The sequence below is a fragment of the Lepidothrix coronata genome, unplaced genomic scaffold, assembly GCF_001604755.1.
Source record: "Lepidothrix coronata isolate B3197 unplaced genomic scaffold, Lepidothrix_coronata-1.0 Scaffold13, whole genome shotgun sequence".
NCBI lineage: Eukaryota > Metazoa > Chordata > Aves > Passeriformes > Pipridae > Lepidothrix > Lepidothrix coronata.
In genome coordinates this window covers 177388-199816 of record NW_016690193.1, presented here as the reverse complement: position 1 = coordinate 199816, position 22429 = coordinate 177388, and the positions used below count along the sequence as shown (strand labels likewise).

Here is a 22429-nt window from a genome sequence, read left to right as displayed (position 1 = left end):
GCTGCTGGCCCACAGAGCCCTGTGGGGAACTTTATATGCTTACCATGACCTTACAGTTGAGTGTTTTAACTGGTAATATCTGTAGTTTATTTTCTAGAAGAAAATTTATTCATAGCCAGGGTTCAGCTCAGCCTTCATTTTTGTACCTGCAGCAGACTGTAAATATTTATGTAAATATTACTAGATAAATATCCTGTATTAACTAGTGCTAGAAAAAAATCTGGAAGAGCTAATAACCTGCAGATGTCTTAAGTTTTGTGGTGTATAGTACCATATTTAGAAATTTCCTAAATAATTATGAGAAAATCGGGGAGTGCTTTGTTTGTGCTGCATATGTGGGCTCAAGAGGCATAGAAAAGAAACATAATAATAAGAGCTGTGCTTTTTTAATGCTTTGGAAGGTGTTGCTTTCTTCTTCCCTGCTACCAGGGAAGGACTGTTCAGAGACAACATTTGAAAGATACTGTAGGTCATCCCAACAGTCACAGACTTTTCATAGGATATCAGCACATAGAAAAGGTGGTGGTCATGCAGACAACCAAGATGCACTGACCCGATTTACACTCTCAGCATGTCATCTACTCATGATGTGACAGGAAACCACAGTAAGAGCTGGGGGGAAAGAGAGGTAAGGCATTTTATTCCTGTAGGGCTTCCCAGACACAGTAACTTGTTATTGGATCTGACAAGTAGGTTAGTGCACAGGCTTCTTACAAAGCCAATAATGTACCGAAAATAATGAGTTGGACAATGTGTACATCCAGTCAATGTCCTTGCTCATACTGAGTATGTCTGGAATTTTTGGCAAAGTCCAAGATCTAGGCCTGGAGAAGACATAGTTAGGGAAATCACTAGATGATATGGCATCAGTTTTTCAACTTACTTACTGTTTTCTTGATAACTGGTTGAACTAACTTGTTCATATGGCTATAGTACCTATTAGTAATAGTGCTAAAGGTAGGAATACACACTCCTCAGTGAAGAAGTCAGCAGAACCTGCAGACCTGATTTAGACTAAACTTTTCTGCTGATTTTTGCTCACAAGCCAAAGTAGTGCTTAGAAAGGGGACAAAAAGCAGCAAAGATAAAATGGATCAACACAAAACCAGCAAATATGTTATGTGCTGTCTTCTCAGCAACAGTGATCCAAATCTCGCAGTGTGAGCAATCAGCCCTAGGGGACCATATGCTTAGGAGAGACAGTCTTGAGAGGGGTGCCTGTGAAGCTCCAGGGAGAAAGTCTGGCTGCATTTAAAAGAAAACTTCTCTTCAGCAGACATAAAATAGTGTCTCATTTGCATAGGGCAAATACCTGAGAGCTCACAATTTCAGCCTAAACCACAAATTTGGTGGCAGAAAAACACTACTCTGCCTGCTCTTATTCCATTGTCAGTGAAAGGTAACTTGACTGCTTATTGTCAGAAGACATAGCAAATAAACATTAAATTTAAAATTAATCCAATTTTCTCTAGCGCTCTTCTGTCCTGTGATCTCCTAAATGGGCAGTGGTACAGAACCAGTTACTTAGTTACAACAGTGCACATCCGCTTTAAATCTGCTTTAAATCCTTCGTATAATTTGCATTCATATAACTAGAACCAGCTTCTGGACTCTGAAGAAAATAAGTAACTTGTAAGTTATCAGCAAGGAAAAGTCTATGTTTCCCAATGGAAAAAAAGAGAAAGCAGGATAAGGCAGAGGACTTCTTGTACAAAGTGTAGGTGGAAATCTATAGTACATCAGTGAACTGTGTGAGCTAAAGTTTCTTACTAACCATCATTACTTATTATAATGTTAATTTAAATACATATTACTTATGAGATTTGAAGTGTTTGCTGTTTTCATCTTGCAACGATATGACAAGATTGTTCAGCAAATAGGCTACCTATTCTATTTTCTCAGTTATTTAAAGAAAAAAACACACGCCAGATGCATTATTTCATATGTTTGATTATGTTGGGCCACTGTGATTTGCCAAACTAACAGTTCTCCATTTCACGTTGAACCTGTGTTTTGTTAAACACCAGCTATTGCCTGGCTACTTCCCACCATGCTGCTTTTATTAATTCTGTCTTAGGTCTGCTTCTTTTGCTGTTTCTTTTCTGTGCCTTCATTCTCAAAATATCTTTAAGATATTGCATTTAGCTGCTGACATAGAGTTATTAATCTTCTGAAGTCCACAGTATTCCCCAAGTCTGTATATTTATCCTCATCTTCAGTGTTTCTCTGATTTAACTGTTCCATTTTGTTTTGACTTTTGATTATCCCAGGGCCCGATTGGTATGGATGGAAAGCTGGTAGGTGATTTATTCAAAACCAGTGCAATTTAGGTCTTGCATATATTCCCTCTTTGCTCTTTTAATTACTCATGCTGAAATGTATATTAGTCACATACTGGCTTCCTTCAGAATAACTTCTTCAACTCTAGTAGCATGGATTTTCAACATATTGCTGAAAAACCTCTTCATCTTTTGTGTCTATCCAAGAAAATGGGGGTCAGCTGTGCTACTCTGTTTCCTTATCATTTTCTATCTGAATAAGATTGGAAGACAGATGTTCCTACTTCGGTGCTCTGTCCAGAGAATGCTCCACAAGTGTAGTTTGATGGGGCCTTTTAAAGAGCTGGATATCCCTTCTGACCACTTATCTATGATTCTTACTGGTTTCCTTTTTCCACAGATTCTTAATTTTTGTGTTTTAATTTCTCTATCTGGATTTTGCTTGCTGATTAGATATGAACAGCCTCATGTCTCATAATAACTGCATTTGTACCAATTCGAGATATTCTTTAGGGATATGCTGCTTGAATTAAGTTAGACTTAACCTTTAATTTAATACAATGCATTTTTTAATGCATTTGTACTTTTGTGTATATTTGTGTAGCTACATGTTTGGATGTATGAGCCTGGAAGTTTATGTTCCCTGCTCTTTAAAGATTAACACCATGGAAAGGTGTGAAAATCCAGTTTCTGCACTTTCTTGCTCTTGCTTTTACTCCCTCTTTCTCGCTTTTCAGGATAGCCGTTTTCACTGATGCCCGATGCATACTGTCTTTTCTGTCCTTTTACTTACTCCAAGCCCCATCTCCTTTTCAAAGCTCAACTTGTTGACTTACCGTGTCAACTTTCATTTTCTTCTCTTAAGACTTTTGCTGTGCTCCTTGAGGTTTCTTTCTGCTATTAAGTAACTTGTCTGTAAAGTTTGCAGCATACAGTCAATAGGCTTTTCCTTTCATCTCCTCTTCTAGCGGACTGGTAGCTTACCTGTTAACTTCAGCTACACCATGTGTATGTCCTTTTCTGGTTTAGTATAATTTATGTATCAGGATCTAATGTTAGGTTAAATTGCTAGGAAGGGATTAACTATCGACAGTGGAAGAGCTTCCATCATGGTAATTAGGCTGCCAAATGTAAGCCCTTTCTTTACCGCAAAATAGTGTATTAAGCTGGTAAATAAGAGTACAGAAGGGAAAATTGTTCTGAAGATTTTACTGAAACCATGACATGTTATGCAGCTATACCCACTGTAGCCATGGAGATTAAAAAAACCCAAAATCAGCATTCAGTATGGATAATCAAGTATGTGAGTAATGATCCAGAGGTTCAAAGCAGCAACAATGAAAATGTACCTGATCAGTTACTGGCGTTGGGACTGATCCCTCAATGCATGCAAAGAACAGCAGTCAGTTGGTAGCTACAATCAATGAATTTTAGAGTATGTAGCAGGTTTGAATAAAGAGATGTTCATTAGAAAAAAAATCATAGAGTAATGCTGACTTTTTTTTAAGAGTATTTTCACCCTGTTTGTTATCTGAAATTAAGAGAAATACTTCCAGCTAAAACATTTTATTCCACAAGTAGCATGAACTGGGGGTGATTTATGCAGTAATGAACCAGGGTGATTTCAGCAGTCCTGGGGTCATTTTTGGAACACAAACAGATGAACTGAGATTGAGCTTGCTCAAATGTGTTATAATATCAGATTGAATTTATGTTAGAGGGTTTTTTAATGAACACAAAGGAACTCACAGAGCTTTATTCCTGACCCTTTCACAGCATACAAAAATGTGAGAAGGCAAAATTAACAGCCCTTTTTTCTCTCCCATGCTTTGAATTGCTGTTGTGTGACAGTGAGCCTTTCCAATCAAAAAGGTCACTATTTTGATGCCTTTCTACCTGTAGCTTTGTAAGAAGAGCTGATGAGTTCCATAATTCAGTGCTTGCTGCATCCTCTGGGTAATGTCACTGGATCACTAGTGAGAAGGGAAAATTACACTGTAACTGCAGTGGCTGGTAGGGCAAGGAGTAGCTAAGAGCATACAGAAATATTGAAGGATTGGAAACCATTGTAAAAACCATAAAATAATTACTTTCACTAATGTAAAGATCCTTCCATGCTAAAGGAGCTCATAGGCAACAGGTTAAAAAAAATCCTGCTAAGAGTACTTTTGTGTTCATCATATGCACTTACAACTAAATGCAGGACAATTGCAATATTGACAGCATATATGAACTAAGAGCAATGCAACTGTTATATTCCCTGATATCTCATAGAATTCTCTGCATAAAGAAACATTGTCATATAAAAATTGATTTTCTAGCTTTCCTCTCTCTGTATTGCAGAAAAGTAATTATAAATGCACAATAACAGAGAGGCAAATTTTAATGTTGTTGAGTCTGGGAGTAGAGAACACTTTCATGGGAGCATGATTCCAACCCTCACATTCCAACCCTCACAACAATATGTTTGTGTTATGTGTGTATGTCTTGTATATCATACATATAGCGTGTTACATCGAAGAAAAAAGTCAATTTTCAAATCTCTTTGGTTAAATATATATGTATATAATATGTTTATTTGCTTTCTATCACTAAAAATCAACTTTTTGTTGCAACATTTGGTAATTTCAGACCTTCACTTACGTTTTGGTTTTTTTAACACATATGCATTTGAGACAGCTTTTAATGATTTGGCCAAAATGTATTAAAACATTAGATATACTTGTGAGCAAATGCATTCTAAGGTTTATATATAAGGTTTGTATTCAGAGGCCTCAGTTTAGATAATTTATATGAACTAATGTATCAGCAATACTGCATCAGTAAGCAATTCCTGATGATTTTAAGATCAGGTATAGCATATAATAGATTAAAACCCCCTGTGAGGGGAAGGTTGAGGTAAAGTCTGAGTGCTGAGGAGTCTCAGTTATATTCATTAACCCAGTGTGATGTGTAACTTCATAGAACTCACCAATTCAGAAAGCTTTACTTAATATTAGAACTTGCAAACCTCAGACAGTAATTTATTTATTTTTTAACCTCTATGGTGCAATGTTGTTCTAAGGAACTAATACAAAACTGCAGCATCTACTACAAGGAATGCTTTAGGCTGCATTCAGTGTAAAGATTAGATAGCCACAATAATTCTGTGTTTTACCATTATTCCTCTGTAACCTAATTTGTAATATTTCTTGTATTTCAAAAATATTTTTAAATTTTCATGCGAATTTAAATTTTTTTAATTTAGAGCAAAAAGTCTTATAAGTTGGTAAAAAAAACCCAACCAAAACCATTTTCTTCAGCTGCATTTCTTGTACACAATTGTTCCCAGTTGAAATGTTTTCTCCCCCATCACCTTTAAAATCACAGAGAATCACAGAATGATGGCAGTTGGAAGGGATCACTGGAAGTCATCTGGCCTAACCTCTCTGCTCCAGCAGAGCTATCTAGAGCAGCTTGCCCAGAATCGTGTCCAATGGCTTTTGAATATCTTCAAGAATAGGGACTCCACAATCTCCTTTGTGCCTTTGGGTATCCCCACAGTAAGAAAAGAGTTTCCTGATGTTCAGACAAAAAAGTTTCTACTCTCCGTAGCAATACTTTCTAGCTAAAATGAAGAGGTTTTATAAGACTTAAAAGATTTCTCCGTGCTCAGGTTTTGTCAACAGAAGGAAATGTAGTTTCAGTTCAACTGAAATATTATTTAAGTGTCATAAAACACTAAAAGCTAAGCTAGCCCTAAGAGTTTAAAGAAATTCTCTCTTTATAGAGAGAAATATATAAATATTTGTCTCTGTCTTACAGTGTGAGCTGATTGTCTGGGTGATGTAGTTCGTAATCACAGCTAAAATACAGTTTGATAAAATAATCCTGCTTCATACAAATAATTTTTAATAAGTGGGCTAAAATAACTGATGACTTTCAGTGGCTGTCCTAGGCTAGGGACCTTACTGATAGGAAGTCTTCTCTGTAAGGGTTTGCAGCAACAAGAGATACATACAGCTCCTCAGTGGTCAAAGGGTGCCTCTCCAATTTCCAGGGTTGGTCTAAAGGGGATGTTGATAAATAAGAGAGAGGAGATGCATCAGCTGTCTCTTGGGCTGACTGACAAAGGTTCATCTACTTTTCACTTGGTTTTAATTTTGGTCGTACTTACTTAAAACTGTGGTGCTTGCAGCAAAGGCAGAAAGACTATTGTTTGTTCAACAATGTGTCCTTCCAGTTTTGAGACTTCGTTCGTTCAATAAGCAGTAATTAGCACGTCCTTGAAACATGGAGCTGAGCTATAATAAAGAAAAAAAACCCAATACTTGCTTCTAAATCAGCTCAGCATCTGTGGATTCTTTCTCACATGAGAATTGTTAAATTAGGTGTTTCTGTCACTTCTAGTTGTTATGACTGTCTAAAATATGAAGTTTCTGAAATGCAGTTTCAGTGATGTGTTATTCTAAGTTATTTATAGAATCAGTTGCAGGAAAGTTCATCAGTTTGAACTAAAACATTCAAATTCAATATAGACTTGAGTCAAAAATCTAACTTCAATATAATTACTGTATTTTTTATTATCTCCTTATTAGAAAGTACTGTAACTGTTTTCTACTATTTAAGGAGTTAATCCTTGCCATAACTTTCCATAACCTTTTCTTTTGCTTGTTTTTTCAGGGTCAGCCTGGTCCTCAAGTAAGTGTCATTTTATTTTCCTACATAAGTAATAGCTAGATACAGGGCCCACCAAATTCAGGTTATCTACAAAGTATTTGGATTTTTTTTTTAATCCTAGTCTAATAAACTAGAAACTAGTAACCATTCCATAATTCAGAAAGGCAAATATTTCCCAAGAGAGAAACATGCCCCCCTGAGACGGTTGAGTTTCCTCAGCTGTTTGACCAGATGGTGGGGTCAACAAAGTAATACTGAATAAAGCAAATCTCCTAACTACGGCTTGAAACTTTGCCACTGAACTTTAAAGCAAGATAAAATAACTTAGCAAATGTGCAACAAATGTAATACTTCAACTGCTTATTAATCACATGCTAATAATGTTGCTATAATCCAGGCAGCCTTCAGTTATTTTAAATATTGCACTGCTAGCTATTTTGATTAATTATATACACTGCTTTGAATTAGTTCTGCTTTATTTAAAATAGTAGAATTTTGTCTTGTGAGCTGTAATTGAAGACGTGGAAATATAGGGACCAAACTTCAGTTCTAAGGTAGAAATAGACCAGCAGAAAGGAAACATTATGTATAGCAGAAATTAAATGTGAATTATTTGAGTGAAAGAGGACTATAAAAATATGAAGGAGCAAGAAAATAGAAAAAAAAAAAAAAAGTCAGTGCCAAAGCCCAACTTACTGAACTCAGTTGAAAAACTCAACCTTTCTGTATACTCCAGATGCTGTGTAGGAAGCTCGGTTTGTGGGCCCATCTTTGCACAAGTGAGTTGGCTGAACCAGGATTTCTCTGAGGGCCTTTTATCATAATCAGAATCATAATTAAAAGTTAAAGCTTTACTGCCTTTTTGACTGATAATTCTTTTAAGTTAAGATTTTCATTATGAGAAGCAAGCATTTTCTTCAGATTTTTCAGTTTTAATCATTATTTTCTGTTGAAAGGCAGACTGCATTAGAAAGCCTCAAACCACTTAGTCTGAATGCCCAGTATCCTTGCAGTACCAGACTCCATTTAATAGTATCGTATAAGAAGTTCATATGATACTGGAAATGGCCACTGCCCATAGCACTTAGGTTTTGCAGTGGGCTCTTGATGTGTGGACTATGCAGAGAGAGAGGTATCTTCAACCTCTGTGCTGCTGGGGGTTGATGAAGAGGGAGATTGTAATTCTGTGTGGCACTCTAGCTCTGAACAAGCTCTGTTGAGGACCTGAGGCATATACTTGAGCCCATGGGCTGCCCTATAGTTGATGTTGACTTGTGCTGCCACCCGTGTCTTTTCCTTCTGGGTCTGGACCCCCACCTCCCACATTTCAGTTGCTTAGCAAGTGTCTCTTGCTTGTAAACAGCTGCTCAGTCTTTAGAACACATATCTCTACATAAAATGCCCTGGGGTAGCTGTAAGCAAAGAACCACAGTGGAGATTGCAGTATTCAGTGCAGTTTCAAGGGCAGAAAGGCAGAGATATCTTGTCGCAATTGTAAGAGAAGTGAGGTGCAAACCATAGGAAAAACCCACTAAAAGTTTCCCCCCCCAGTTGTATTAAGAGAGAATTCTTACATCCTAACTTCAGTAACTCATCCCAGTGGAAGTGCTCAGTTCTGGGTCTTCGCCATTATTCTGAGCAACACATACCATTATTCTTAATAATGCCTTTTCCTCCTTTTCAGCTCAAGATGGACTTATTGTGTCAGGAGGATATGTATGTATTTGGCTGATTGAGTCCAGGTATAATTCTTGCAAGAGCGCTGGTGGGGAAGTCATAGTGGCATCAGACAGTCAAGAGTCGTGTTTGGCTTTAGATCAAGATGCTTAAACCTAGAAGTTTGTGTGTAGATGTTGACATATGAGGCGTCTAAGCTCTTCTTGCAGTCGGTGAAGGTTAAATCAACACTCAAAGCACCTAGAAACCTGTTCATCTCATTGTAAACTCCTCAGGCTCAATTACACTGCCTGCATACAGGCATTTGTTGCTGCATGAGATGATCCAGCATCTCCAGCTTAGGCACTGGCTGTTTTATGTCCAAAGGCTTGAGTCTGTGCTGGACCATTGTTGTAGCTGTCAGTCACAGGCAGCTGTCTTGGATTTCTAGAGAACCTCTCACATAACACTGGCTGTACACATTCGTGCCTCTTAATTCCAGATTCTGATTGTAGGTGGCTACTGAATCAGATAACTGTTCTGCTGAATTGCTTTCTAACCAATGTTGACATCTACGTGTCTCAGGCAACTACATGTAGGCTGTACATTTAGATGTCTTTCCCCTTAAACTAAAACTCGGATTCAGATAACTTAATGGGACAAGCATTTTTTAAATATTGAAAGCTGTGGTTGAAAATCTCAAGACTTTTAAAAATTAACTTTAAAGTATCAACAGAAAACAGAATCTGTTCACATATAGATAAAATAAGTCAAATTCTCTTGGTTTGTTCTTAAAATAATGCAGACGTTTCAGCTAGCTATGGTTGTCAGAAATTTCCCTGGTCTTAACTGTGTCCATAAGAAATTCAAAACTAAAAGTATTGTCAGTTTGGTTAGTCAGTAAAGGCTTCCTGGCTTCAAACAACAAAACTGTTATGCTGACTACAGAAGCACTTAAAAAGTTTCTGATGTCATAGCCATGGAAGTCCACACTAAGATCAGAGATAAATTCTTATCCTTCTTATGCTCAGTGTTTTACTAACACCTGTCCTTTTTTGCTATGGTTTTCCAAAAGTACACACTAAATTCACTCAACAAACACATAATTAATGCATACAAATATAAATCCATAACAGATCAGTAACACCTCCTGTCTTTTTATCTTTAATGTTTTACTGGTTATTTTCTTCAAAATTACATAATGAAAGATAATTTTGCTTCATATATTCCCATTTTAAGTAACAGGAAACTTTATTACAACTCATGGCCTTTTTTTTTTTTTGTTTTTTTAGAAAAAGCTTATTTTTCTGTTGTATCTCTGAAAAGTAAAGACCATAATCAACAGCTAAAAAATTTCTAACATAACCTTTAAAAAAATAAAATTCCTTCTTGTGATTTTGGTTTTCTGTTAAAAAGAGAGCTGTTTTAAATACCATGTAAGATGTGTTTCTTTGTAGAAGAACAAGTAATAAAATATTTAATATTTTTGCTGAAACTTATATTACTTATATTCTGGCTTTTGAATGACCTCAAAGAATATCTGCTTTTTCTTCTCTAGAATGTAAATAAGTGTTTGGATTACCTTGTACCAGAAAGGTTTCTTTCCCAGTAAATCTATACAACAAATTCTGCCCATAAATCCTCTATTTGAAATAATGGAAGTATTCCTGTTTGTCGAAGAACAGGGTTTAGCTTCTAGTCTAAAGTTAATTCCATAAGAAATGTACTGTCTGGGTAAAGAGAGAAGGCGTGCTATTTTTAACTTTTTTGATTGTTTAGAAGTGAAGTTCATCTAAATACTGGAAACCAATGCTTTCAGTATTATGGTGAAGGAAGACAAAATAATCCTTTAAAAAATCTTGCTGAACCAGAACTATTAACAACTATAAATATAGGGTGGTAGGGTGATGTTTAGGTGTAACTTTGTCTCAGTCAGCCACTGTTTTTATGTTCGGGGCGATATCCTTTCCCTGGCCTATCTCTAGCACAACAGACTTTCTTCCTCGTGTCAGCACACATGATCACTCTCTGTGTGGGACTTTGAGATACAGCAGCCTCACAGATGCCTCTCCCTTCTCTTTGGCAGCCATCCAAATCTGCATTAGAAATGGGCAAAATACTAATGATTGATATTTGTTTTCATGGGATTCTTGTTTTCCTTCGTGTGAAATGTCCATGGATGTGATGTTATAACAGTCTGAAATTTTCCAGTGCTTTGTGTATGATAAAGGGTTGCCATAGCAATTCTGGTGACAAATGCACGTGTGTCTTTTTCACCATCGGGGTCTAGGGTATGTCACGGGAGTATTTTTAATTTCTGATTACAGAAATTCTGATTCATGCTTAAAGTGGTTATTACTGGCTTGTGCTGTCAACAGAGCTGGTGGGAACCATTTTAACTTTTCGTTTTCTGGTTTTTGTCAAAGGACAAAGAAACACAGTCAGCAGGACATAGGGCATAGTTTTGAGTGGTTTTGGAAGGCAGTAGTCTATGGAAGAGATTTTTCATTTTCTAGAGAACAGTGTGATGGCAGGGACGCTCCTAGACGTTAGAAAAGAGTTGAGTATCTGGCAGCGGAAGGATGGGAAAGGGGTTGTATAAAGAAAATGCATTTTAATTCCTGGTGAGTTTCCCTTTCAGTTTTGGTAGCTTGGATAGCCTTCTGCATTTCAAGACCTGTTAAATATTCCTCTCAGAGCATGCCATTCAGTAGTGGGGCAGTTGATAACATCGAGTGGTCATGTATGTGTTTTTGTGGCTATGAGCAAGGTACATAATATGTCTTATTGACTAAAGCTGCAAAGTGGCCTGTACCTGTCAGACCCTTAGAGTTGGACATGCTTCTTTTGTTCTGATCACTATAAATTGAGATGTAAGCTCCATATTACTTGTTTCCAGCAGTTTGCTTTCAGGAATGCCTCAAGAGTCTTTACTTGCATAGAGAGTGGCGGAAGAAGGCAGGAAATACTCTTAAAAAGGACAAAATCAGCCTAAGATTGACGAAACAGTTCATCACCTAGAGCTACATGGTGCAGTAATGTTGCTCTTCCTGAGACAAGCCCAGTGGTTGTACCCAGGCCATTAGCTGTTCCCACTGTAGAGAATGATCTTGTGGGGTGTTTCTCCTTCCAGAAACTGATACTCTAAGCTCCTCTGTAAACTTCTGATCCTGCTGAAGGATTGTATGACTCTGTTTGAATATGCAAATGCTAATCTGCTTTTGAGTTACAAGTTGCAGGTCAGATTTTGCTGTCAAACTTTAACAATTAGTTTATTAACATCAGGTAGCAGACTTGTAAAAGTCTGTTTCTTACTTCGTATGAATAACAAAGTTAAGTCCTTGATCCCTCTGCTGCTAATAATCATTTACAATAAATTTTGAGATCAGAAATTAATCTTAGCTGAGGGCATCATGTAAATAAACAAGCTTGTGCTAAGTTTCGTATGGGTTTAGTGTGCAGAGTTTTACTATTTGCTTACTATTCTCCTTTCTGAAATGGTAATAGAATTTGTGAACACTATTGAAATTGCGAGATCTTTTTAGGAAACAGCCTATATTGATTTGTGAACATGAAGAAATAAAAGCCATTATCGTGGCTTTTCATTTTATTTTAGTTGCTAAAATGAACCACATCAGAGAATGTAGGATGAGAAATCATGCTCAAAACTCCATGTTTACTGTGTACATAGATGTTTATGACAGAAAAGATGCAAGAAATATGCCTTCTCAGAAGGAGCTAATCCATTTAATTGTTTTAAAGTATGATGCTTTCTCAGCATCGTATGTAATAAAACAGAAGTTAATGTTGTTAAAAGGCATTGACAACAACAACGAGCACTTTCAAAATATAAACCACTTCAGTTTCCCTTGGTAGACTTAAGCACATGTGTCAACCAGGATAGCTGTGAATATTAAATGTTTTTTTGGCTAAGCAGATAGTATTAGTGCAAATAAAAGGATTCGTTGCTCTGGGAAGAAGAGAGCACAGAATCGGAGATTTAGGGGCGAATTGTTCTGAACCATCAGTTATACCAAGACTAAGGAAGCATCACACAAAATTTAAAAAGGCTGAGGGGAGTAAGTTCCAGTCATCAACAAGCAAAATTCTCATAGCATTTGATACTGTGCTCTGCTTCCAACATGTTTTTTACTTGTCTTTTCCCACTCTTTTGTCAGGAATTGCAAAGGAGCCTCTAATGGCAGATTAATGACTTCCCTACAATGTGCTGCTAAGTGAACTTAGTTGGGGATAATTAGACTTCTTAGAGCTCTGCTCATCAGGCTCTGTCAGACACCCAAAGGGATGCCAGACCCCTGCCCCAGCTGTGCTGCTGTGTTCTTTTACCTACTCTGATAGGCATGCTTTTGAGTTACAGTTTCAGTAACTATCTGGTGCTGAAATAGCAAGATGTTCAAATGTTCCACAGCATTTCCTGGAACAGATAATTTATTTCTGATTTTCTTGCTCGATTCGGAAAAAAAAATCAGATTTGAATTTTACAATTAACAATTCAATCTAAGTTTTGATTTTCTACAAACACAAAATTTAGAGTAGTCATTATATGGAATTCTGTGGAAAGGACTCTTCATGCAACATTATATAGGCTCTGGATGTCCTTGTAAAATAAATTCTGCTCTTAGGAAAGTGGCTTATTTTACTGAACGTGAAGATCTCCTTTCAGAGTAGCTCTATGCAATAGATGAAGAAATCTTGGAAGACGAGTTTTGAGAACAGTGTAAGTTGTTCGGCCCATAACTTTTAGAAGTCGATCTCCTCATTTTGTAGTTCAAATAGTGACAATTTATGATACTGTTACTCTAAAAAACCAAGTTCTAGAATAAAACAATGCGTATAACTAATATATAAAAATTTAAAGAAAATATGCAGGACAGCTTTTTATTTGTAGGTTGTTACCAACTTTTCTTCACGGTGGCATCATTAACTTCTGAAAAGAATTGGGTTTGTTTTTATAAAATAAACATGAAGGTCTGATTCACTGGTTACATATGCCAGCATAAATGTTATGGGGAATCACAAATTAGCATTCCGTCTATTCATCTAGAAGGCAGCAGTCACCAGAGCATACTAGATCTTCTAACAGCAAGTGAGAAACTGTGAAGCAAAAATTACTTATGAGACTTAATTTGGTAAAGCATCACTTAGGTTAACATAGTACATATGAGTACAAAAAAGCAATTGCAAGCCTAGTACTGTGGTTCTGTTTTGAGATGTACAAAGGGTTGTCAAAATATAATTAAGGACCCTGAAAATATTTCTCATATTCCTAAATCATTTCTTTATCAAGTGACCTTTGTATTTTCTTCCTCCTATTCTACAGATGGCAGAAATACACTAGTGTGTTCTGTGTTTTATTAGGAATTATGTCAAAGCAAAGTATTGCGCTGTTTTCAGGAATATTATATAGTATTTTACTATCCTGCTGCACATGTTTTTAATTTGATATTAAACTCATGCTGGCTTATTGTTTTTACTGATCTTCATACTGTATTTCAGTTGAATTCCAGTTCAATTTGTTGCAGATCCCAGTAGTTTCACTAGCTTTGAAAAAAAAATTAAAAGAAATTAAGAGTTATAAAAATGTGTATTTAGTCAAGCTTATTGTCACTTAGTGCTGTGATATTCAAAGACTTTCGTCTTTGACATGGTTTTCAAAATGTCAGAGTTTCCTTGAAACCCATTATCTGTCCAGAGACCCGGTGATGTTTTTGCTGGAAGTTTGAAAGTCCTATAAACTAGAGCAGACCTGGGAGATTTGGATCTCTGACTGCTATATGGAAGCTTCAAAATATGTGTTTTCTGTTATAAAGTGACACTTGGGTGAATTGAAATTTTAGTTTAAGCAACTTTATATGTCAGGGAAAATGCTTCAGGTTTTTTATATTGAATTGATGCTGGCATGAAGAGCTGTGGTGGTATGTTATTCTCTCCTGTAAACATGAGTCAAATTTGGAGGAGAAAAGGAAGAAAAAATAGAAAACGGAGCAATTACTTTTGTTGGAGCGTTTTGTATACTGCCAGTAATGTTATTAACAACCATGGCATGGAAGTGTCCATTTTGTTTGTGAGCTTTAATCTAGAGTGCTGTGTTTGAAAAATGCTTTGTCTGTCTCTGCAATAGCTTAGGAGTTCCTAGTAATCTTTTTTACTGAGATCCCTCAGTAGCATTCAAGAGCTGTTAGCTACTGAGAAACATGTAGGAGAATCACGTATTTTCAGAAATATAATCCGATTATATTGCCCAGTATGTCTGCTAGTGATCATTTGCCAAAAAGAATGAATATCCATTTAAGTAGACATATACATATGTGTGTAATTTCCCCTGAAGATGTTCTGAATTTTGTAGACCAAACTATTAGTCTTGAGGAGAAAACAGTTTTGTTTTTAATAAACTTTATGTTGTCTTAAATTGCTTCCTGTATAAAGTCTCAGCCTTAAAGGTTACAAAAATATATTCAGTCATCTCACTCTTACATATGTCTGTGTATAAAAGTATGTGTATGTTTGTAGTTGATATCAAAATTCATTTGCATTTATCTAGTGTTTCAAATCAAACTTCACAAATCTGAACAGTTCTCAAAATTGGTCTATAAATTATGTCATTGCAGTTTTTCCTTTTGTAGATGAGGAAATTGGGGAAGATAAAAGAAATGTTTAGTTCTCCTACTGGCATTTGTTTGTCTTACTGTAATATAAATATTATTTTATATGCTATTTTTATGTGCTTTTAATTCTATATACTCTTTAATGTCGAATAAAAGGGTTGACATATCCCCATCAAGACTAGAGTTATGACTTAGAGTGTCAAGTCTTTGCCTCTTTCAGCAATGACTGTACCTAGGATAGTTTGGAGACATTTGCAGTAACGTAGTACTTGGAGGTTGCCTCAGCTGGCTTTGTGCAGTGTAGCTTTTATCATGATGTTTATCAGGCAGTTCTTGTTAAAAGGCTTTGTTTGGGTATCAGTGGAGCCTCGTGTGCACAGAAACAATTTAAGGGACTGCAGGACATGCAAGAGAAGGGGATAGGAAAGAAAGAAGAAGATCCTCAGAGAAATATATAGTATTTTGCTGAAATACATTTTTCCCAAGCATTAGCATACCCTTAAGTTTAAAAAGTTACCTAGTTTGTGAAATAATTTCATTGCTCTTAATTTGTGGAGGTCTCGGAAGCTTTTCTGTCCCTTGGGGTATTTTTTACATGATTGGCTTTATACTACTCTTTTAGTGACATTTTCTTTTAACCATTCATGTTTTAAGTAACACACCACATCTTTCACAGTAGAATTTTATGGTAGCATTTACAGACAACACTAAAGGAATATCTGAATCTTTCTTTGACATTCTACTGCCTTGAATGAGCAAGTGTCTCCTCTACTGCGTAGCAAAGTTTGCAAAAAAACCAAACCAGTGTATGTACAGTATGCTTTGCCTTTGAAATAACTGAGTGAAACTCAGGGCATTGCTACTGAAATGGAAGACAATAAATGGAAGAATGGAATTTACCTTCCCTATTTCAAAGTCTGTGTTTTTGCTGAAAATAAGTTTAGTGTTGAAATACAGCAAATGCATGTTAGCTGCAAAACCTTGTTTGTATGTGAGCTGTGCAGATTTGCTTATTTACACAAGTTCAGCCTTTAATACTTTAATGTAAGTATGCCTTGATATGAAAGCAGGTACAAACCAGAATTTTGCAGAAAGCTGCCTTGTTTTGAACTAGTCCTTATTTCAAATGGGTGAACAGAGGGGATTATTTGGTATTTCAATCATCTGTTTCTGTGTAGTTGTGATTTTTTTGTAGAGCTGGACCCTATGCAGCATCTGGTGATGAAGTTCATGAATCTTCTAGATCCAGCTGCTGGTCAAAGGAGGATGTGGCTGGTAGATACTTGTGTGCTATTTCATTACATGGTAGTAATGGAGACAGTAAAGTTGAAATATCCAAAAGGCTAGGGAGCTTGGAAAATGCATTTCAATGACAATACCTACTCTTGTAGGTAGTGACTGGCAGTGGTAAATCTCCATTGCTCTGGAACTCCCCCCTTCCCTTGCTTTATCCCATGTCTGTTTTCTTCAAAATACTTGAAGTTCAGCCTGAACTCTTCATCAAAAAGGTTCTTTTAAGCCAAACATAAAAGACTAAATGAGCAAAGGGCACTGTCATTTCAGCTGAATTATCTACCAGGCCAGTAAGCAATCAGGGAAGCACCAGAGGTATTTGAATTACAGAAGCCACCGTTCAAGTTTTAGGTAAAAAAATAGCTGAAACATTAGAATAGGAAATACTGTTTCTGAAAATAACAGGAAGTTGTTAACTCTCGGTGAGGAGCTGTTTTCTTACTAAGCTTCTAGGAATAAAGGCAAGAGCTGGCCAAAGGAAGTATAAAAAAATATTTAATGGTGACTTTTTATCTCTGAAATCTGGAATAAGGATTTCATGAGTCTGATTGGCAGACCATGTAGGGTTTTTTTCTTTTCAATTTCTATTGTGTTGGGAAAGAAAGCCAGAATGTATTTTCATAATCCCTGCAGTTTTATAAGCCCTAAATTCCACTGGAGTAGATTGGTCTTCCTTTTATGTATTTTCTTTCTTTCCTTTCTTTTTTTTTTTCTTTTATAATTTTTTTCTCAAGTTCTTATTTGGTTTTGGGGCATATTAACTGCTTCTATAAAATAGTGTTTTAATTGGGTTCAAGGCATCAATACTTAATGTTTCTCCTTAGACCAGGGTGCCAGAAGTATATGAATATTTTTCAGCAAAATAGCTCTATATTTGTATAGCCTGCTTATGGGTACAGTTCTTACTGGTGAGTGCAGAAAACTTCTCTGGAGTGGTACTATGCCACTGTTATTTTAATAAATAGAGATAATTAGGAGATTAATCAGTGGCAGTTATTTTTTCTCCTTCATTTCATATCCCTTTCAGTATTCAATGCAAAATAAAAGGCATGAAGTTTAGAGCTGTAACTCTTTTCCTGCTTCTGTACTTTGACGCAGAAATAATGTGGTTCTTCTGAGGAAAAGGTGTAGCAACCTACACTGAAAAATCTTTGCACTCTAGTTCTTTTTACTGTAAAATTTGAAAGCAGCCTTTCATTCTACTTTGTCTTCCTGTACACCAAACATTCTTTTTTATAGATGTTAAATTCATTGCCTCTTGAATTTCTGTGGTATCATTTCTGTTGACTGTGGTGAATATTTATTAATCAACTACACTTTTCTTTTATTATTGAATCCTGTCAATAACCCCATGACTTACAATAAATATTTTCTTCTACTGACAGCACACTCATTTTTGTCTGTTCTATAGTTACCGTGCTATATATTAACTTTTCTGTCCCTTTTGGCATAACCACTCAACTACTGAGTGAATACCAATGTAGAAATGCAGTATTGTTTTTAAATTCCACTGCCAGCATGATCACACATACAGACACACAAGTGGAGATACACACACACACACACACACGTGTGTGTGTATATTCTTATTGGAGAGGGGATAAAAATAATTCTGCTGTGTAGTAGGCTAATATAGGATGGAGTGGATCTCCAAGTGCCTACTCTCAATGCAGTAAAAGGAACAGGAGGAAGAAGGCAGGGAGAGGCTCTGGGAAGGTAAAGGGCTGCAGAACGGCCCACCTGTGATACTGGAGAATGAGAAGTTAACCTTGGTCACACTGTGCTTTTTAGCAGGGCCTGCTAAGGTAGGACAAGAGTAGCTGGTTTTAAACTAAAAGAGGGTAGATTCAGACTAGGTAGGAGGAATAAATTTTTTACAATAAAATTGGTGAAATACTGGCACAGGTTCCCCAGAGAGGTGGTGGATGCCCCATCCCTGGAAACACTCAAGATTAGGTTGGACAGGGCTCTGAGCAACCTGATCTAATAGAAGATGTTCCTGCTCATTGTAGGGGGTTGATCTAGATGACCTTTAAACCCTTCCAGCCCAAACTATTTGATGATTTTAAGATAGCTATGTGATGCTTTTTCAAGTCTCAGGTAGACACAAAATGACATGGGGATCTGCTGGTTGATTGGTAGAAGAGGAAGCCTGAAACAGTCTGTATCAAAAACATGTCTCATTTTTGGAATGTTTTATAAACCAAATACTGAACACTGAAACTGGTATTATGTTGTACTGTCATTAAAAACATTGTTAAAAATCATAAATTGAGCTCCAAAAAATTCTGAGACTGCAATGGAAATAGCAAACATAACAGTAATAGTAAAAAAGCTCCCTGTTTCAGTCTGTTTTGTGAATTTTGATTCTGTAGGGCTCACAAGTTGTTTTCAAATGTTCTCCTGCAGTTCTGAGTTCCAGCCAAAAATTAGTGTGCTTCTGTGTTTTTGATGTAACCAAGATTATGTGTTTGTTTCTTCCTTGCACCTATGATGTTATTGAAATCAGAAACTCTGGTTGTTTTCTTACAACATGAGAGATATAGCAATATTAGATTTTCTCATATGTATTTTTATGTCCTGTTTTACTTGTTTACAAGAATGGTATTTCCTTTGTGCTATTTTTTTTTGGGGGTTTTGTGGTTTTTTTACAGTATTGCATCAAATCTTGAACATCATCAGTAAACTTGTGTTTATCTAACAAATAGTAGAATAGGAAGGTACACTGAGGACAAGGCAATGAGGGCCTAGGTTCAGGAAATACTTGTATTACAGTGCATTGAGCATTTAGTGGAAGTCAGAAGGTTTTTGACATTACCTGAAGCCATTTTCTTATCTCTAATAATGTGCCAGTTTTTCTTGTTACCATATAACTGGTGTTACTGGCGTGTTCAGCAACTATTTGATTCACAAGAAACAACAGATTCAGAGCAAAATATTTGCTTAAATTAATTTGTGGAAATAGTAAAGCCAACCCTAGTTTTTTCATGCTCAGGCAATGGGTACATATTCATATACCCTCTGGACCACAGAATCTTTATCAGACTATTTGTGTTGAGTTTTGTAGGTTTTCAAAGAAAAACATTATGTTTGTGTGTAGAAGGCAGGGGTTGAGGAGGAAGGGAAAGGAGAAGATGACAGTCTTATTGATTAATCAAAGGAAGAAAGTATGCCAGAGAAAGAAGAGGAGACCTCCTCTAGCAGGTTCTTGCTTGGGACACTGAGCCTTATGCTTCTTCCTGAGTACTGAATTAGTCAGTTCGTGGTGACCCTTTTGCAGCTTGTGATGCAATCTGATTTTTGTGAGCAACATTATAAAATTCAAGAAAAGCACCCCACACTGAGCTCAGCAAGAGCATTGCATGAGAAATGAATGTCTGAATTATAGACTAAACGCTTTCTTGGCACATTCTGGTTTGATTGTGTTCTCCTGCCTGCAGTTTATGAACTTGTCTGATTTATATATTGGTATAAATCACTGACCTCTGAACGCAGTGGTATGGATTTACAGCAGGAGTCACAATTTGCTTGTTGTGAGTGTTAACTGAGCTGTTTGTCTGGATTGCTATATATATCAAGTTTATGTTTCTCAGATTAGATAATTTACATAATGTTTTTTAAGTCAGTTACTATTATTGTGTCAAATATTCAGGTTTCTTTTTCTCTGCCTTAGGATATTTTTAAAAAAACTTTAGAATATAAAGGGAGCAAATGAAAGATTGGTAAGAGTCTTTTGAGTGGTGGTTGTTTTTTTTCTTTAAAGTTTTCACCTTAAGTCAGTCATATCACAGGGGAAGAATACAACTTGTAAAAAAAAAGGGACTTCAACAGTAGAAACAGTTTAGATTCACTGGAAATTCTTGTGAGCACTTGTAAAATTGATGCAAGGTAAGATGTTTGCATTGTAAACTAGCATATGTAAACGCTGGCTGAAAACATGACCAAGCTCAGCAGATGCCAAACCCACATTTCTCAGTAGTTCAGGGCTTGCATAGTGGGAGCAAGACTGAAATGAGTGGAGAAACTTTGAAATAGTTATGAAACACAACTGTGCTTCATAATACACTGCATAACCTCTTATGATTCAGCATATCTGATCCTAATATTTTGCAGCAATTATAGGTTAGCCTCGGGACTGTTGTTCCATACAAGTTCTTGTAATTTGTGGAAGTCGTGAGTCAAATTTCAAAGAAAGAAAAAATTTGACTTTTGTATATGATTATTTTGTTGTTATGTGCTGAAGCCACCTTTTACCCTCAAAGTAAACTGCAGTAATTGAATTAACTTAGGCAATATATGGCATGCCATTTAGCTGTGCAGACATAATTTAACTAAGTTGGCAAATTTATTTCCTTCTTGAGTTTGTCTAGATGACATTGGACAATCTAGTTCACTTTTCTGTTCATCTCTGCAAGGCTGCTGTTGTTCCCTTATGCTGCCAGTCACACTTTTTTTGTGGATGCTGTTGCTGCTAGTAGGGATGAATGGGTTGTATGCTCTTTGATCCTAAATGAAAATGAAGGTTGAATCTTGCAAGCTACATTCAGTCCTCTACCTGCCAGGTTGCCTTAGCCTGTGGTTGTTGTGGTTGAAATGCAGGAAAGCAGTGACTGCATCTGAAACATTATTACCTGTGCCTTCTGTGATAACTCTGTCTGATGGGAGCTGCTGAGTTTGACATCTCAGGATGAATCCCCATGGGACCTGGGAGTGTCACAGTCCAACTGATTTTGACTGGTTGCTTGGTTGGTTGGTTGTCACCAGGGCACTGACAGGTCCTTTTTCCAATGGTGTCACATGGGCTAACAGTCACAAAAAATCTGGATTTCTCTGTCCTGAGTCTGGAGCTTTCTACAGAACCTACAACATTACTTTTTCTTTGAACCTCTTACTGAGAATCCCTTATTATTTTCAGTTTTACTATAGGTAACATGTCAATGCCTTTTGGGTGAGTTTATAGTGGAACTACCTGTATTATGGTTAAAGCCAGATCTGTAGCAACAGGAATGTGGAGAGAATATGAGAGAATTCTGATAATTATGAATGTTTGTAAAACCAGTATAAGTCAAGTACTGGCTTTTGAAGAGGTCCTGTGAATGTAACTATAAAGGCAGCAATGCCTCAAAGGTGGAATACAAAATTAGCATCTTTCAGGGGATGAATTATAAAATTCTAGCTATATGAAAAAAACATGCCGATTACACTCAATAAACCCTAAGGGAATATTGTCCAAATAAAGACTGCAAGGATCAGTCTTCTGTTTTCTACTACTGTATTCTCTTGCCCTTCTATTCTTATGCACATATTTATAATACTGTAAAATTTCATCAGAGAAGGGAAATGGGATTTTGATAGCCCCCCCTCCCAAAAAAAAAAAAAAGGATCACCTGTCAGTAATCCTGAACATGGCTGTTGAATGGATTTGACCCTTATTTCAGCTTTGTTCTTGGCTGGCAGGTGCCCGGAGGCCTTTCAGTCTGCTTTAGAAGACCTTGTTTTAAAAACAGTAGTATTTGTCGCCTAATTATGAATGCAGATTTTGCATGTGTTTGAGATTTACAAGGCCTTGCTTATGTGAAACAGGCTATAAACTCTCCTTGGAAATGTATAGTAGTCTGGAGTAGATAATTACACTTTGAGAAAAGAGCCTCTGTTTCCAGTGAAAACACTGTAAAGTTATTTCAGAAATGCTCTGACCTCAGACGTTTCATATAACTTACACAAAATGCTTTCACATTTGTTCAGCAGCTAGTGGCTTGATCTCTGCCATCTCATAAGTGAAAGCACAGAAGTCTCCCTGGGAAAAAAACAGCATGTCTATGCTGTGGCGTACAAAACTAGTGTTATTTTACTCACTCTGTTCTTTCTGTCTATACCCTTAAACAGAAGAAACCTTGCCCTTTTTTAAACAAATCT

General features: G+C 36.6%; 1 protein-coding gene across 2 annotated transcripts in view; it reads left to right on the top strand.

The window, feature by feature from the left end:
• The window catches only part of COL25A1 (collagen type XXV alpha 1 chain), a 308636-nt gene that overhangs the window by 180399 nt on the left and 105808 nt on the right, over positions 1-22429 (top strand). For both annotated transcript variants that reach the window (XM_017805805.1, XM_017805804.1), the window contains exon 5: positions 6942-6959. In XM_017805805.1, coding sequence (XP_017661294.1) covers positions 6942-6959 — 18 coding nt within the window. The remainder of the gene's footprint in view (positions 1-6941; positions 6960-22429) is intronic.